This window comes from Pteronotus mesoamericanus, unplaced genomic scaffold (assembly GCF_021234165.1).
Source record: "Pteronotus mesoamericanus isolate MK-2021 breed Mesoamerican mustached bat unplaced genomic scaffold, CSHL_Meso_final contig_82, whole genome shotgun sequence".
Lineage (NCBI taxonomy): Eukaryota > Metazoa > Chordata > Mammalia > Chiroptera > Mormoopidae > Pteronotus > Pteronotus mesoamericanus.
This window is the reverse complement of record NW_026555265.1, coordinates 14,678,413-14,696,301: the sequence shown is the minus strand read 5'-3', so window position 1 is coordinate 14,696,301 and position 17,889 is coordinate 14,678,413. Positions and strand designations below refer to the sequence as shown.

At 32.6% G+C, this 17,889-nt stretch overlaps 1 protein-coding gene across 4 annotated transcripts in view; it reads left to right on the top strand.

Annotated features, from left to right (window-relative positions):
- Window positions 1-17,889, top strand: part of HLTF (helicase like transcription factor) — a 48,947-nt gene that overhangs the window by 17,648 nt on the left and 13,410 nt on the right. For 2 of the 4 annotated variants that reach the window (XM_054585187.1, XM_054585184.1), the window contains exons 9-18: window positions 1,772-1,847; window positions 3,401-3,491; window positions 4,977-5,056; window positions 5,140-5,184; window positions 6,043-6,129; window positions 8,730-8,824; window positions 12,202-12,345; window positions 13,224-13,362; window positions 14,013-14,148; window positions 15,574-15,753. In XM_054585187.1, coding sequence (XP_054441162.1) covers window positions 1,772-1,847; window positions 3,401-3,491; window positions 4,977-5,056; window positions 5,140-5,184; window positions 6,043-6,129; window positions 8,730-8,824; window positions 12,202-12,345; window positions 13,224-13,362; window positions 14,013-14,148; window positions 15,574-15,753 — 1,073 coding nt within the window. Of the gene's footprint in view, window positions 1-1,771; window positions 1,848-3,400; window positions 3,492-4,976; window positions 5,057-5,139; window positions 5,185-6,039; window positions 6,130-8,729; window positions 8,825-12,201; window positions 12,346-13,223; window positions 13,363-14,012; window positions 14,149-15,573; window positions 15,754-17,889 lie in introns of all 4 variants that reach the window. The other 2 variants (XM_054585185.1, XM_054585183.1) reach the window with 1 other exon arrangement.

Here is a 17,889-nt window from a genome sequence, read left to right as displayed (position 1 = left end):
GTCATTTAAAATAAAGCAATATGTTTTGTTCTGAGCTGAAAATGCAAAGAATTTAAAGTAGGAAATAAATAAACAAAAGAGCTGTACAAAAATGTAGTTTTTAGACTTCTAATTTTTTTAGATTTCGAAGAGGCTGCACATCAGTTTCCTGCCACTGCTTATTGAGATTCTAATTTATTAATTTCTGCACTTAGTTGCATTTCCTTTGTTGTAGTTTTACTGGGAGTTTAACTCTGTTTTAATGTCTGAGATTCAGTTTTCTACCTTGAATAAGTCCAGTGCTTTATGTCCTGTTTTTTTGCATTTGGTTATTAAAACAGAAGAATAGCACCTAAGACTACTTATAGCTGAAGAGTCAATTATCAATTTAAATCTTATCTATTATATTATCTATTATCAATAAGGCTTTCCCTTTTTCTCCCAAGATTATCCATGCATACATTTAAGGTGTTGTGTAGTTGGAAGGTTTTAGGATAGTTTGCTACACATTAATTGAAACTGAGGCTGAAAATGTGATTTCTAGCTTAGAATTTATTGCAAAAAAAATTCTAGAACTTGAATTTAGATATTCCAAGGTTACATAGTAAAATGTCATTGATTTAAATTTCATGGGAGAGTGTAATATGATTGTAAAGGTTGTACTTTGTAGAAAGTTTATCTTTGAAGCCTGTGGAGGAAAAGCTTACTAAATAAAATTATTTAATATAAAAAGAATAATGTAAAAGACATCTTTTATTTGTGGGTAAACTTTTAGATCATTTTTGCATAGTTTAATATAAATGGGTTTACCAATTATTGAAGGTTGAAAAACATTTTTTACATTAGTTCCTTGGAGTTATGCTTTAAAAAATTATCTAAAGTAACTCTTCTACTTACATATCTCTAAAAATGTTACATTTTGGATTTTTTTCATAACGTTAGAAGGAAATGGATCTTCTTTCAGTCATATTTTTAGTAAATCTTAACTAATGGGATTTTATAAGATGTTTAAAATTCTGGTGTTTTTTTTTTTTAACTAAAATCATATCTTTTATGAGCCCTAATTTTCAGCAAACATTACGTGTACTTCTGCCTACCAATTCTCCTCTCCACACTAAGGTTTTAATTTACAGTATGACAACATCACCTACCTTCCTTTTTAAACTGCAAGAATTAATATAATTAAACCCCATTTTATTTGTCATTTCTACCTACAGAATAAAGTCAAGAAATAGAAATAAGAAGAATCCTTCCTTACTAGACTCAGTTAAAAATATTTTCATGAAGAAGTACAAAGTTTTGCTTTCATAGAAGCTTTTGTACTCTGGTATATACATTTGATGCATTTTGAATCAAAAGGGTACACATGAAGGGAAAAGGAAAGGGTCAGGTTGACAGGCAATGGCAGCCTCATTAAAGAACTATTTACTGTAGAGACTCTTGTTTTGAAAGTTTGTAGTCTGAGAATTCCTTTTAATTCTAAAGTAACTCCCATTTTATGAATGTTTCTCATAGTAACTGATATGCCACTAATAACTGACGTCTGCTTTTTGTATTCCTTTTGAAAGGTAAAGACCAACTAGTTTTCTTTTTTGAAATACCGTGAAAAAAATTGTAATCAATTTGTGTAGTTTTCCTTTTTACTTAATGTACTCCTTGCTTTGTTCTAGGATGGGGTAAGAATTTAAATAGTCTTTATTATGTAAAGTAAAGCAATATAAAATAGGGTGCTTTTAAGCTTATTTAAAACTGACAGCAGTACTGTGTAAGAAATAAATGCCTTTTCATCCAGGAATGTAATGTTAATGATGAATCTATGAAACTTGGAGGAAACAATACCAGTGGAAATACAGATGAACTAATCAAAGGTAAACTTTAATTTTGAATATTACCCTGTTATTGAGATTTTTCTAATTTAATTATGTAATTCCAGTTCTGGCTTAGTATTATACAAAAACTTCAGATCTCTTTTTCTAAAGAATTTCATGAGTATTGGTCGTCAGGGAAAATTCCATCAAGGAGATGATGATGGAATGGGGTGTTAGTACAACAAGCAGAGAACTGAAGAAGAGCATTTCTGGTGAGAAAAATATCCTGTGAAAGACAGCAATAAAGCAAAAGAAAAGCCCAAACTGTAGAGCATATTTTGTTCTGGCAGCTCAGAGGAATTTATGGTATTTATAATGTAATGTGCGTAGATAGCAGCAGACAAGGAAAGAAAGGTAAGTTAGAAACAAATTCTGAAGTCAGAAGGGAAATAAAGAGATCTCTGGACTTAGGAAGTTATATGCCTGGATTTAGCAATCACTTCAGAAAATTAATTTCTGAAAATTGGTTAGAGCAAAACAGATAAAGTATTTTGAGATAAGAATAGTAGATGAAGAATTGGAAATACAACTGTGTGCTATTTGTACTTTTATATGTTTGAGCGAGGAGAGAGAAATAGAAAAAATAGTTGGAAAGGGATGCAGAATTGAGGGCGTTTTTGGGTCTGTTTTTTAGTTTAAGAAAAATCTATGAATAGGAAGATTTTGGATGCAATGGAAAGAATAATTTGTAGGGCAATGAGAGGAAATGAGATCAAGAGAATAAGCAGGTGAGTTATCATTAGAAGGAAAGTATGGTTCACGGAAAATGTAGATAATTGAGGGAATAAAAAGGTAGAAGAATTGGGAGTTTATAGAAGATGGCAACTGGTTTTCTTTCTTTTTTTCTTTTTTTAAGATTTTATTGATTTATCTTTCGACAGAGGGGAAGAGAGAAACATAAATGTGTGATTGCCTCTTGTGCGCCCTTAACTGGGGACCTGGCCCTCAACCCAGGCGTATGCCCCTACCAGTGACCCCTTGGTTTGCAGGCCAGGGCTCAGTCCACCACACCACACCAGCCAGAACTGATTTTCTTTGTAAAGTAAAGCAGGTCATCTGCTGGAAGTAGAGAGAGTTAAGAATCTAGGCAGAGGATCCAATGTAGATCTTTCTGGTGAGTGAGCAGGAAGACTATGTGGTACATAAAAGATTTGCTAAGTGATGCAGGGTGACAGCTGAGACCTGAAAATATAAATTTATAATATCTATTTATTGTTCATTTTTTCCCACTAGCTGTCAGCTGCCTTGGTACAGCAGGAAATTCAGCCAGTTTAGGGATTGGTTGGATGACTTACAGGGATAGGATGGGTACAAAAAAATTGAAGATACTTTTTAGTGAGAAAATAGTAGAATAGGAAACAAGTAAGAGTAGCTGGCTAATTGCAAGACAGGAATGAAGATATTTAGAAAGTTGTAATTCAACAAAAAGTAACAGAAACAAGAAAAAGGTGTACTATTGAGTTGGACAACCAGAGTTTTAGGAAGGATACTACTAGTCTAAGAATTTACTAATATTTTGTATATTTGTCTTTTTTTTTTTTTTGAAATGGTAGGATCTAGATGTAGTGGAGAAACCAGTTTTTCAGATGTCAAGGGAAAGAATAAATATCCCAAGTCAGAATCGTCTAGCTCCCGCTTCAAAAGGTAAATTCTGATTATGGTTTGATTATATGTAATATGTTTATTTAAACTCTTTCTCCATTATTTTTATATAAGAGAGAGATAGAACCATTATATCTGAGTTACATAGTTCTTTTAAATACATTCTTTTGTTTGAAAGTGACAAAAATCACCATGAATTGGGCAGGTAGGCAGCTCTCCTTTTACAGGTGAAGAAAAGTACTGCTCTATAAAATAAGTGAATTGGTAGTTTTTAATCACTTGCTTTCTACCACTTTTTCCTGTAGGAACTAAGATCTAGCTTCTAGGTGTTTTGTTTTTGTTGAGACTTTACAAAGTTTTCTTTATGAATTGCAGGAGATGAAAACTGACATTTATTATTGGATGGCTTGACAGAAGCACTCTTTGCTCACCTTTATACTTTCTCACTTTACCTTTAGTGAAAATAAGACATAATAAAGTCATTTGTGGAGAGTATTATATTAATGTAGACTAGACAGAATATTTCAATAAAACACATTTACCCTTTGAAGTAGATCTGAATACTTGGCTTTTGTTAAATTGTATTGTTCACTATCAATATCTGTTGTGTAACCTCAAATCTGTTAGCGCTTTTACCAACAGAGATCTCAAAACTGGGACTCTGTTAATGGTTCTCTGTCATTAAAACCTGTCTGCACTGAGCATGGAACCGGGACTCATCAGTATTCCCCTCATATTAGTACCAAATCTGACAACTCTGAGCTGACTGTGAATCTGGTTAACTGAGCAGATACGATTGAATGGCGTAGAATTAGTAATAATAATGACATGGGAAAAACTAAAAACAACCAACACACTTAAGACATACATAACTTTCTGTGCAGCAGGCACTTTATTAAGGGATTTATTTGTACTAACATATGTTATCTAATGAAGTGGATTATATCTTTATTTCTATTTTCCAAATGAAGAAACTGAGGCATAGAAGACTATTAGATATCTTACCTGAAGTCACATAGCAAATAAGTGGCAGAATGGGGATTTGAATCTGTGCAGACTCAGAGCCCATTGTTCTTAGGCACTTAACTAGTGTACCCTTTCTACATAAAATTTACATATTTTGCATTGTGAAAGAATTATATTTTTGCCTCTTAGCTGCTTATTTCATGTATTTGAAGTGTTTTCTTTGGTAAGAGTCGTTTCTTTTATTTCTTTTTTTGTTCTGGTTTTATATAAATGTTTTAGTTGAACTCAGTATTGAAATTATTATTATAGAATGGTTTACTTTTTCAAATTTAGTAATAATGGTACTGCATTTAGTATAGGAAATGTATCTGGTTATGAAAGCAAAATGCTTTTAGCAAATTTGACTTTCATTTGTCAAATAAAAAGTTTCACATGAATTTTATGCAAAATATAAGCAGGGGAAATACAAGAAAGCATTTGTATTGCATTTAGTAAGCATGTTTTTTTTTTTAAAAACATTTTGTTTGGGTTGATAAAAAATTTACATATACTTAATTTTAGAAGAAAAACTGCCGTCCAGTATATTGAAAGCAGCGATTCAGAGGAAATTGAAACTAGTGAATTGCCACAGAAAATGAGAGGTAATATGAAATGTATTTGATTTGATCTGTGTTTTATATTCTAATTTCCTTCTTTAAGCATTTTTGTATTTGTTTGTTTATAGGCAAACTGAAAAATGCACAATCAGAGAGTAAAAGTAGAGTGAAAGGTAGGTGTATACATCTCATTATCTGTAATCTACACTTAAAAATTATTAAAGAAAAACCCCATTGATTTGTATCTCTCAGGCTTGGAATTATTTAGTAATAGGTCTTAAATTTGACTGACTGCAGTCTACATTTTAACTATTCATGGAGCTTACCAGGGGTGTTAAATGAATGAGATAAATTGAAAAATTAGTTTCAAGATAAAATACTTAAATTAGCTTTAAACAAAACAGAATGATCTTTTACTACTTACAAAATGACTTCAACAAAACCTTATTTATATCTGTCCAAATTGTAATTTCAAAGGTAGGGTGGGAATATGTTCTTGGAAATATTATTGTTTACATTATCATACAAATGTAAAAATAATCATTGAGTATTTTTACTTTTTCCTTTTTTTTAAAACATGCTTTGTTTTCTTTTCTTTGTAAATCAGATCATATTGTATTCCTAATTAGTTGAGAAATTGTATTGCATTTAGAAAATAACTCATCACTATTGACTGAATTGAAAATTTGGCATCCTTATTATTAAAAGCCAAAATACCTGTTTCCTTGAAAAAACACTCCTTCCACCTGCGAGATGAATCACTTTGTATGTGGCTGTCTCTACTTTCACATCTCCTTCTCAGGAAAAGCAACAGTTTATCACAGATGACTACATTCCTTCTTTGAGCTGGAAAGATATGTTTGGTGTCAGAAGAGGCAATTTTTTAAAATTCTTTTTTAAATAATACAAGCTCTTAAGGTAGTGTAGAAGTGGTATTCTAATTTCTGTCTTCAGAAAGTACCTGTACTTAAGCACAGGAGAGAATTAGTTTTCAAATATCTTAATGATTCTGTGGTTTTTTACTTCAGCAGGATCTTCTAAGGTTGAAGAAGATGCGGAGTTTGCATGTGCACTTACTTCATTTACCCCTTCAACAAAAAAGAAAGTGTTGAAAAAAGGTCAGTAATACTATCTGCTGTTTTTTTAGCATTTTGTTTTGGGGGGTTTTTTCTATTTTTTTTTTTTTAATTTCTGCATACTCTCTTTATTGGTTCCAGTTTTGTATCTTGGACAAAATCATAAAATCACATTTACCCATCATTTGGAGCACTTATCTCAGTGCTCCATTTATTGTGTGATATCTTATTATTACTCTTTTATCCTTGTGAGTGGTACGTATGCTGACAGCAGATATGTGTCTGGTTTGGCTTGTTGCTATTTCCATAGCATTATCACAGCACTAGGGAACCAACGAGTAAAGATTCTGTCTTATTCCAAAAAAGGCTTCTGGGAACAATACATGGATTAAAACCTTACATAGTATTTCATTAATTGACAGCAGCTGTCATGGTTCTAACCCTAACTCCATTTTCTCCTGCCCTCAGGTTAAGTGTCTCACTTTTTTCTATTTTTCAATGAAAAAATATTTTTAATGACAAAAGTTATAAAACCATATTATAAGAAGTTTAGAAAGTAGAGAAAAGAAAAGCATACCCAGTACCATTTTTTAAAAATTGTGTTTTGAGTGTTTTCCTATTTTATTTATTTTAGATAGGTGAAAAATCAGTGGGAAGAGGGCCCTTACTCATCTGGGTAGGAGAGATATTTCTTCTAGTGAAAGCACAGAGCAGTTTATGGCTGCTTTAAAACTTAATTTAATTTGGAGTAACGTAAATTATAATAAAGATTTACTGCTTAGTGTAAGTAGAATTTGCTTTTCACTTCAGAGTATTAGTGATTTTTATTATTTATTATAATTTTGTATTTTGTAATTGATAGGAAAACAACACTACTTAGGAGTCTAAATATTTGAGATGGAAAGAGGTTGAACTAGGATTAGAGAGATTTGGAACAAGTTATATCTTTGTACTTTAGTCTCTTCTATTTTACATGGTGGAGATGCAGCAGATAAAATTATATTTTCATGGAACTTAAACATAATGATGGAGAAAACATAATTATAGATAATAAGTTGTGAAAAAAATAAAGGAGGATAGTGAAATAAAGATTGACTGAAGGAGCCTGTTAAAGAAGCTGATGTTTGAACTAACACAGGATAATGAAAAAGAGCTAACTTTTGGTCTAAGAATCAAATAATTAGGAATAGAAAATATAGGCATTTCAGATAGATTATTTTTGATGCCAATTTTAGGAATTTTAAGAAATGTTGAACTTTCAGTTGAGGTAGAATTAAGAAAGAATTGAAGTTCACACAAAAAGTCCCTTTCTGTTGCAGGCATATAGCCATAATACAGGAGATAAACTTAAAAAATCATAGCTGTGATAAAACCAAAATAAACCTGTTTTGGAAGAGAAGCAGAATAGAAACAAAAATCAGTGAGTGGAGGAGGCAGAAGCCATATATTGTGGTAAATAGTGATTTCTTAAATAAGACACACAAAAGGCATAGGAAAATATTAAATTCAATAGCATTTAAAATTTCCATGCATCAAAAGCCATCATAAAAATTGAAAAATTTTAAGGCTGAAGGAGATATTTGTGATAAGTATAACATGAAAGGATTAACATGTAGACTATGTAAAGAACCCTCTACAAGTCAATTAGAAAAAGATAATACAATAGGGGAATAGTGACTAAGAATATAAATACAACTTTTGGGAAGAAAAGCAAAGTAACAAATAAACATAGGAAAACATATACAGAGTCAGTCATTGGGGAAATGCAAATTAAAGGAACAGTAACATACCATCTTACCCATTGTATTTACAAACACTTAAAAATCTCAGTGCAGCCACAGGAACTCTTATGCACTGTAGGTGGGAATGTAAATTACTATGGAGAGCAACTAGAACAAATACAATGCAGCTGAAGATAAACCACCTCAAACTCTGTAGATTTGTACAAGGAGACATGAAAAAGTAATTTTCACTGATGCATTATTTTAGTGAAATACTGGAAATAATGTGAGTCTGCCCAGTAGGGGAATAGAAAATAAAATTGGAGGGTGTCTTTCCATAGGTTGCCTGAGTGTCCTCATAACATGGTGGCTAGCTTACCCCAGAGGGAGTGATCAGAATGAGAGTGAAGGAGAGAGCACCTCAGGGAGGGAAGCTGCATTTTTATAACTTAATCTCAGAAGTGACATACCCTGTTTGTCACGCAGACCACGCTAGTAGAGTGTGGGATGGAACTATACAAGGTTGTGACCACCAGGAAGTAGGTTATCATTGGGGGCCATCTTGGCATCTTGCTACCACATTAACAATAGTACAAATTAGGAAAATTGCATAAAAAAAAGTTCATATTAATGAATAACTTAATGAATATCAGTAGACGTTCCAAACTTCCTCCTGTGCTTCCTTCCAATCATAATCCTCTATTTGCCCCTATGAATAGCCACTATCAAGATATTTAGTTGTTTAAAGTGGCAAGGTTAAAATCTAGTTGCTATTCATCATAGCTAGAAGCAAAAGTCCATCTGCTTCATTTTAGTTCTTCCTAATTTCTTTTTTCATAGAGGCACTTTAATGTCATTTCTTCATTGATTTCACATATATTTGTGAAAAAAACACTTTGTGTCACTGATTTACTTTTTCAGGAGTATCTGCAGTGGAGGGTTCAAAGAAAACTGATGTAGAGAGACCAAGAACAACACTGATCATCTGTCCACTTTCTGTGTTAAGCAACTGGATTGTAAGTCTTCACAGCCTTTTAAAAATGTGAAATAATTTGTATTTGTCTTACATGATAAAAAATATTCTGTTAAAATATCATACATTGGGAGAAATATGCTTGGTCAGCATTTTATATCTAAGTTCAAATAATTGTTAAGTAAATTGAAGATACTGCTGAATCAAAGCAATTTTTAAAAAAACCATTCTTTAATCCTCATGGAGGACGTTTTTTTCATTGCTTTGAGAGAGAAAGAGGGAAAGACAAAGTAGGAGAAAGAAACATCAATCATTAGTTTCATATGTGCCGCAACTGGGGCCCAAACCCGCAACCTGGGTATGTGCCCTGACTGGGAATCAAACCCTCGCAACCTTTTGAATCTACAGGATGCCCTCCAACCAACTGAGCTATCTGGCCAGAGCTCAAAGCAATTTTTCTTTGAAGGTTTATAGTAGGAAAAAAAAATCAGTTGCTATAATAAGATTTATTCTTCTGCCTCTGTCATTTCTGTCCCTCAGATTTGGAAATGTATATAATTTAATACTACAGTTATTGTTGGAACCTCTTAAGAATTCTGCTAACAATTTTTATAACAGCTTATAACATTTAGTGAGTTCCTGTGTGCTCAGTTTTTTTCCTAAATTCTTTTAATAGATTTTCTCATTTAATCCTTGCAACTATTCTCGTTTTCCAGGTGACCAAACTGAATCACAGAGAAATTAAGTAATTTGCCTAAGGTCATCCAGCTAATAAATGATGGAACAAAGTTATGGTCTCCAACCTTCTGACTCTAGAGCCTATGCCTTTAAGGCTACCTGCCAGAAAATGTGTTTGTTGTTTTTTTTTTTTTCCTTCCAGATTGCTTTGCTGTTCTAAAACATTGCATTGGAACTTCTTTATGTGTTTAGTGAAAGGAGCAGCTTGGTTATGGTTCCTTTACAATTTGAGCTTCACGCTGAATGCTACAGTGAAATAGTGACTCTATTAGAAGCACTGTGAACATAAAGACCATTGGATGTGAACTTCCATTGTTGTCACCTCCAAGATACCTGCCTTTTTGCTAGTCTTTCCTCCACTTATTTGAGAGGTGGAAGAGGTCCTACTCTTTGTGAAACTAATACCTTAGTCTACACGTTGGATTCCATCTTTTCCAGCCTTTGCATTTTATGTTATTTTTCCCCTTGCCCAGTTATTCAGCCTGTCCCCACTGACTCTTCTGTGAAGCATACTGAAACTCTTCATTTCTAAATACTTTTGGGGGATTATCTCACATTTAAATTGCTACTCTGCTACTTTCTTTCACTGTCATACCTCTTGGGGTTTAATCTTGCCTTAGTGCTTTTGTTTACTAATTTCTTAATTCCTTGTAATCTGGTTTCTGCCACTCATTCTCTAAATTACATTGTAAAAGATTAGTAGTTATTGTTTAATTATCAAATTCCTTGGCATTAACTTCTATGTAGCATGCTTTCTGACTTATGCTAAGTTTTTGTTGTATTTATTTTTTAAAAAATCAGACCTTCTCCTGATCTGTTTGCTATTTTTCTTCTTGGGACCAGAATGAATTTTAGCTTTCTCCTGCTGTCTTAATGCCAACAAAATGATGCCTTTTCTTTTGACGTGTGGTCCATTATAGGAAGGGCAATATGTGGGTTCTTGAATGACAGTTTCAGGGTGAGGTTCACATGTACAAATGGAGGAATAAACAGCAGAACTGATTCTTTAAGAGCTTTGAGTGCAGATATGTATTTTAAAAATGGGTACTAGGTATTTTATTATAATTTTATATTTGGAAAATATCAAAAGTTTCAGAAATATAAAACTTTAGAAAGGAAACCTTGGCAAAATCTAGCCTACTGAGTTTATGGAAAAACTGATTTTTAAAGAAATGAGGGATGATTGGACACATAGGGATTCCTAGCCAAGAGTTAGAATTTTATACGTCAACAGTCTTTTCTCTTTCTGGCCCCCAAGTAAATGACCTGGCACCCTAATGAGCAGACCAGAACTTCCCTATTTCCACTTCTTTGTCTTCAAACATGGGCAAGAATTCAGTTAAAGGAGTAAGATATCAATCTCACTTCCACCACTCTTCTGGATATTAAGACCAGTAATTTATACTCCCAGTGTAAAATGAAATAATAATACCTATTTCATTCACACATACATACACATGGACAAATACCCCAGCACAGTTGACTAGAAACTCAATAGTTTAGTTATTGTTTCTCCAGAAAATTTTTTTCCATTTCAATTTTAAACCTTCCGCAGATATGTTCTGTTCCATTTCGAGGCAATTCCACTGATTCAGTTTTCTCACACTATATTCATTCCCCTTTCCTTTTCCACCAGATTTCTTGATAACATTTTCTGCATTTTCAGCTTTACTCTTTCATGTTTAATCCTCTCTTCTCTTTTTGCCTTTCCTGTTTCAGGTTTCATTCTCTTTTCAAGCCCACAGTAGTCGGGTTTTTGCTCCCACCTTCTAAGAAACACTTTGTGAAGGCCTTCAGTGACCTCACTGTTGCCCTATCTCATGAGTTCTATTTTTCCTTCCCACTGCCCTGACTTCGTTATAACATCAGTTTTCATTAGTGTTTCTGTATTTAATGTGTGGCCCAAGACAACTTTTCTTCTTCCAGTGTGGCCCAGAGATGCCAAAAGTTGCAAGGACATCCCTGCAACTTTCATGGTCTTTCACCTTACTGGTTTCCCAGTTGTTTCTCTGGTGTCTCCTGTCTTTAATCTAATGACAGTTGCTGGAGTTTTTTTTTTGTTTGTTTGTTTTTGTTTTCCTTGCTCAGACTCACCCACATATATTCTTTCCATGTTAAAAAAAAAACAACCCTGAAAAACTCAAGTTTTATAAACTGGTCATGTCTACAAAGGGGGCAGGAACCAGGTCTTACCCTTCCTTTTAACGGTGCTACCCTTTTCCACATAGCAGGCCTATATTAATGAAATTGGTTACTGTGCTTGAACTTTTTTTGCCTTCTCTCTTGAAAGTATTGGTTGCTGTTCTTATATTGTTTAATTTTGCTCTTTTTAAGTCTAATGAGTAACTGGAAGCTTTAAAGATCCTGTTAAAATACCAAATTTTTTAAAAATTAACTGCTGTTTTAAAGAAGCTTTATTGTTTTTTCCTGTTATAAATGAAGTGGCTGCTAATTGGTGGGCCCAGGCAAAATTTATGTAATGTTGACTCTTATAGTAGATATGCCAGTTTTACTGACAATAAAGTAATATAGTATCATTATGATTGTTGCTATTTTAGCTTGTTTTTATGTAATCTTAGTAGTGTGATTTGTGACACTACTATCAGGACAGTGTTTGTTGTACACATATTAAACCTGACACTAATCTGCTTATTATTCCAAATATTTCCAATTTTCTTTTAGGACCAGTTTGGACAACATATAAAATCAGATGCGCACTTGAATTTTTATGTTTATTATGGTCCTGATCGTATTAGAGACCCAGCTTTACTTTCAAAACAAGATATTGTTTTGACTACGTACAATATTTTAACTCATGACTATGGAGTAAGTATACTGATACTCAGAAATTTTCAAAGTTTAATTTAAAAAACTATGCTTCAGGTTTCTAAAGTGTTCTAAAATTTAGGCTTTATACTCTTCCTTTTTTTCCTTTCTAAATACTTAAGAATATATAAGAAATTGTGTTTTAATATTTTGCAAAAAAAGGTTGGACTTTAGGTAATGTAAGAATACTTTCCATTTAGAACACTTGAATTTAAAATTCTAAATTTGAATTTTAACTAAGTGTATATATTTATAAATGAATTCTCTTGAGTATTCTAGAATATTGTTTTCTATCACAATGATTTGATTGTCTCAGCGTAAAAATAAGATTTTTTTATAGTAGAAATTTGTGTTTCTGAGTTTCCCAATTTATTTTAAAAGTCAATTGTTCCTAATTCCAGTTGTTAAGTTAAAATGTTTTTCAAAATACCTTATTGCCAAAATTTCAGTCTTCTGATAAGAACATTTACTTTTACATAAAAGAAGGTAGTTATGTTATATTCAAATAATTTTTATAATTGATAATTTTTATATTATCACTGTTTTTAATCTGAGGCAGAGTAGCTCAGTGTATTGAACCAAGGTCACAGCAGAGAGCCAGACTACCTGAATTTGAGTGCTAGCTTGGCCACTTTTTAGCTATTAATTTGAGCAACATACTTCAGACCTTGGTTCTTCAGTTTTTACATCAGTAAAAAAAAGGAGTAATAATTCTTCATAATTTTGTGAATATTCAATAATTTAATGTGTGTAGTGCTTTAAGCAGTACCAAACACATATTAAGTTGATATTGAGGATAACTCATATTACTTATCAAGTTACGTAAAATACTGTTTTACCTTTCTGTGTTTTTAATTCATATGAAACATTTATTTCAGATGAAAGGTGATAGTCCATTACATAGCATAAGATGGCTAAGAGTGATCCTGGATGAAGGACATGCCATACGAAATCCAAATGCTCAGCAGACTAAAGCTGTACTTTATTTAGAAGCAGAAAGAAGATGGGTCTTGACAGGTAATGATAACATTATACTTAAAAAAAATTAATTCCCAAGCATGTGTCATTAAGTAATAAGGTAGTGAGGTAACTTTGTAAACTTCAAATGGACATAAAGACTGTCTCAAAATTAATTATGGGAGTCATTTAATAAAATATTTTGACTTGTTCTTTATAATTGCCCATCATATAGCAACATTTATATTATAGTTAATTTTGGGGACAACTGCTAGACTTACTCTTGAACCTTGGCGATTCATAAGACACTTTAATCCTTTAGTCAGAATCTTGGTTTCTCTACTTCCCATCTTGAAATCTGTTTGTTTTACTTGAGGATGGGGAAGAGAATATAAAGTCAAAATAGTTTAGTCCTTTGTGCTGGTGCTGGTAATTTAGAAATCAAATAAGCAAATGTGCTTGATAAGGAGAAAGTTGAGTTTACTGGTCTGTGTCGTTTTCTTTGTTAGTATGGCAAGTGAGAGCTAAAAATCAGAGCAAACTACATTTTGTGATTGTGTATATTTCTAACAAGGGATTATAGTCCACCTTCATAGTGGGTGTGCCTGGTACAGAGTATCCATTTTCAGCTGTTATCTTGATTTAGCTAGATGGCTATACTGATTGGATAGGCTGGTTATAGAATTGTAACAATTTCCTGTTATTTTTAGGTACTCCAATTCAGAATTCTTTAAAGGACTTGTGGTCTCTTCTTTCCTTTTTAAAACTTAAACCATTTCTTGATAGAGAGTGGTGGCATAGAACAATCCAGCGCCCTGTCACAATGGGAGATGAAGGAGGACTTAGGTAAGTAATTCATGATAACTTATTAATATTAGCTACAAATAACAGTAAGCAGCTTGAACCGGTTTCTACTTTTATTACTACTTTAACTTGACTTTCCTTTCCAAAATGTGTTTACAGCTTCATGTCTCTGACTCTTAGAACCTAGTGATTCATGTTTGGGAAGACTGCCCCTAAAACATAAACCCTCCCTTCCCATGAGTTTAGTCAAACAGAAAGAAAAGGCAGAGGTTTATGGTCTTTGTATGTTGCTATTACCCCTGAAATCACAATTAATAGATTAAGTAGCGACAGGAAAAACTTTATATGCTCTGAGGATCCAATATGCACTGAAGTTTTATAACTTATCTCATATAGCTTTATATAGTGGTAGTTGAATGACGAAATGATGTATAGTGGCATCAGCAAGAGTTTTATAAGAGAATGTCGTTTCTGGTGGAGACAGATAAAAGTTGAGAACATAAAATTCAGTTTGGTGGTAGCCATTTTGCAAGGTACTACACTAAATGTATTTTAAGTTTTTTTGCCTAGAATAATTTGTTTTCAAGCAGAGGGGTTAGGATTCATTAGCAGGTTGTAAAATTATTTAAAAAGATAACAGCCAACATTATAAAAAGAAAATGAAATAGAGTAGAAAATTTAAGAAAAAAGCAGACTGCATCACACATGGAATTTATGAACTGTTTGTTTCTTTTCTGTGTGTATGTATTATATTTGTGTATATGTCTGCTGGATGGAGTACAGTGTGTTTTTCCCTGTGTGTTTTAGTGAAAAAGGTTCAAAACTCACTAACCTAATTTGCAATACTGTCTACTTAATTCCTTAGAAAAGCTATTTAAATTCAAATTTAAGAAATTGTATTTATATTTCAATGTTAGGTAAAACCTTTTCTTAAAAAAATTGATTAGAGAACCTAGAAGACATTTGTCCCCCTTCTGGTTTGTCACATTGTGTTTATAATATTTTTTATTACCATATAAAAAGAATTTATGTACCTTGATTTTCATATTACTAAAAAAACTTTTGAAGGTAAGATCTTACTCATTTATATTTTTATGATATTTAGTATCATAACTTTCACTTAATAGGTGCTTATTAAAAATTTGAGTATTGAGTATGGGTGATATAGCTGAAGAATCAAGAAATAAAAAGATTAGTGATTAGAACAAAAATGGGGAGAAGGACGTAAAGATTAAACTGTGACAGGTATTGAAGTGAGGGCAAATTTCAGTGTGTTTGCTGTGATTTTCTGCTTGTAGAATATGTCTGTGATTATCAGATTGGATAAAAGCTCAAATAAGAGTTTTTTAAAAAATCCTTTTTTAAGTTTATAAAAGACTTATAGCTTAAAATGTTCTGTTTTGTTCTTGTTGAATCAACATAGAAATAAAAATTTATCTGATTTTTTTTTGTTGTTTTATTTTCTAGGCGCTTACAGTCCCTAGTTAAAAATATTACACTTAGAAGAACAAAGACAAGCAAAATTAAAGGAAAACCTGTTTTGGAGTTACCAGAACGTAAAGTATTTATTCAGCACATTACACTTTCAGATGAAGAGAGAAAGATTTATCAAACTGTGAAAAATGAAGGCAGAGATACTATTGGAAGGTATGAAGAAAGAAAGCCATTTTAGAAAGTAATTTTTATGTTTTTGTTTCCCATTTAACTGAATAATGTTTTTAAGATATGTTAGCAATAAATTCTGAAGTATGCTGAAAGATTATTTACTTCTTTAACTACATTTAAATACTTTTTATGAATTAATAGTTGGAGTGAATGAATATTATAATTCACCAGGTAAGTAATTTCTTAAGTAAGGAAGAAATTTAGTTTACATGAAAAGGCAAGTTCTGAATTGCTAGTCAGAAAACTTTGCTTGCTTCTATTCTTGACTCAGTATCATGGGAGTAGATAAAAACATTTATATATATAAATATTTATATATCGTATATTTAGTTGATATAAATAAAATATATAAAATGTTTTATTAATATGTTAAGTATTTATATATTTAAATATATAGAAATAAAACCTATTAAGGACCAAAACTTGGGGGACTATACACATTCAAGAAATAGGAAAATAAAGAAAGGGCACTTGTAGGAGATTTTATCAAGGGGCGAAGTATGAAGAATGTAGAGAAAACGGTTACAGAATTTCAGGAAAGACAGCATAATCAAGAAAAAGAGAATGGTTAATAGTGTCATAAAGTACAAACATTTAGAAAAGGCTGTTTAATTTGGTGACTCAAAAGCTACTGGTGTAAACTCTTAATTTCACCAGAATAATCAGTAGATTATACTGATTATTATAATCAGTAGTATATGATTATGATTTGTATATGATTATAATCAGTATAATCTACTGATTATTTTGTACCATTTTATATGTACCATTTAAATCTGTGTATTCCAGGCCTTGAGTATAATCAGTTAAGTAGTCAAATTGTAGGACTAAGGGGATTGCAAAGAAGCAGTAGCTGCGGAGTAGACAGTTTCACACAGTTTGTAAGGGAAAGAAGTAAGGGAGACTGGTAGTAGGATTGACAGTTGGTCTCTGGATCAGTTATTTGATGGTTTTATTTGGCTGACTGTCTTGAGAGGAAGAGAACATGGAAAAGATTACAGATACAGATACATAAAGCAAATTGGCAGAGAAAAAGGAAGCCTGGGCCTGACCAGTGAGGCTCAGTTGGTTGGATGGTTCACCTGCAAACTGAAAGGTCACATGTTCGATTCCCATGAAGGAACACACCTGGGTGGCAGGGTCAGTCCCCAGCCAAGGAACATGTAAAAGGCAACCAGTTGATGTCTCTCTCACATCAATATTTCTCTCCCTCCCTTACCTTCTCTCTAAAGAAAAATAAATAAAATCTTAAAAAAAAAAATGAAACCTGGTTGGGGAGTAAATACCTTTAAGAGAACAATCAGTGAAATACAGGCAAAATATTTATGAGATAAGGGTGGGAACTTAAGGAAGGTAGACTAAGTTTAAAGCCATCATAAGAAGGTAAGGCTTTTACAGTGGTAGAAAGGATTCATGTAGTATTGGATCCATGTAGAATTTAAATTAATATGACTTTCCAATAACATGTGAAAATCTGAGAATGGGAGTTGATCAGGTAGATTAAAGGGATTGGGGATAGGTAGAAAGTGAGAAATTCTAGTCCAAGCAAGAGCATGGTTGATGTGAGTTCCCATAGGAACCAGAATGAGCAGGAGAGAAGTGAAGGCAGCACAGGGCTCAGAAAATAGGGAATCTTCAAAACATAACTTCAGTGAATTACAAAGTAGATTTAGTAGGAATTAAAGATATTGAGAAAGATAGTTCTAAGCAGGAGGTTTCAAAGCAGAGATTTCAAAGTGAAGAGGCACAGAGCAGTCAGGTTAATTATATTGTGTCACATAGCTAGTAAATGACACAGCTGATGTTTAAACTGAGACATATTTGTTCTAGAGCTTGTAAGTTTAACCCTTATAATAAACTGCCTATTCTTACATTCTTGAATATGTAGAAGTGATTTGTTCCCACTATCTATTATGTATAATAGCAGATACATATTTATATCACCATAGTCAAGGCAGTATTCTAATGCCTGCATGTATAAACTTTTTTTTTAAGTATATTTTATTGATTATGCTATTACAGTTGCCCATTTTTTTCTCCCCTTTGCCCCCCCTCCACCCAGTTCCCCCATTCCCTCCAGCAGTCCTCCCCCTTAGTTCATGTCCATTGGTCGTACAT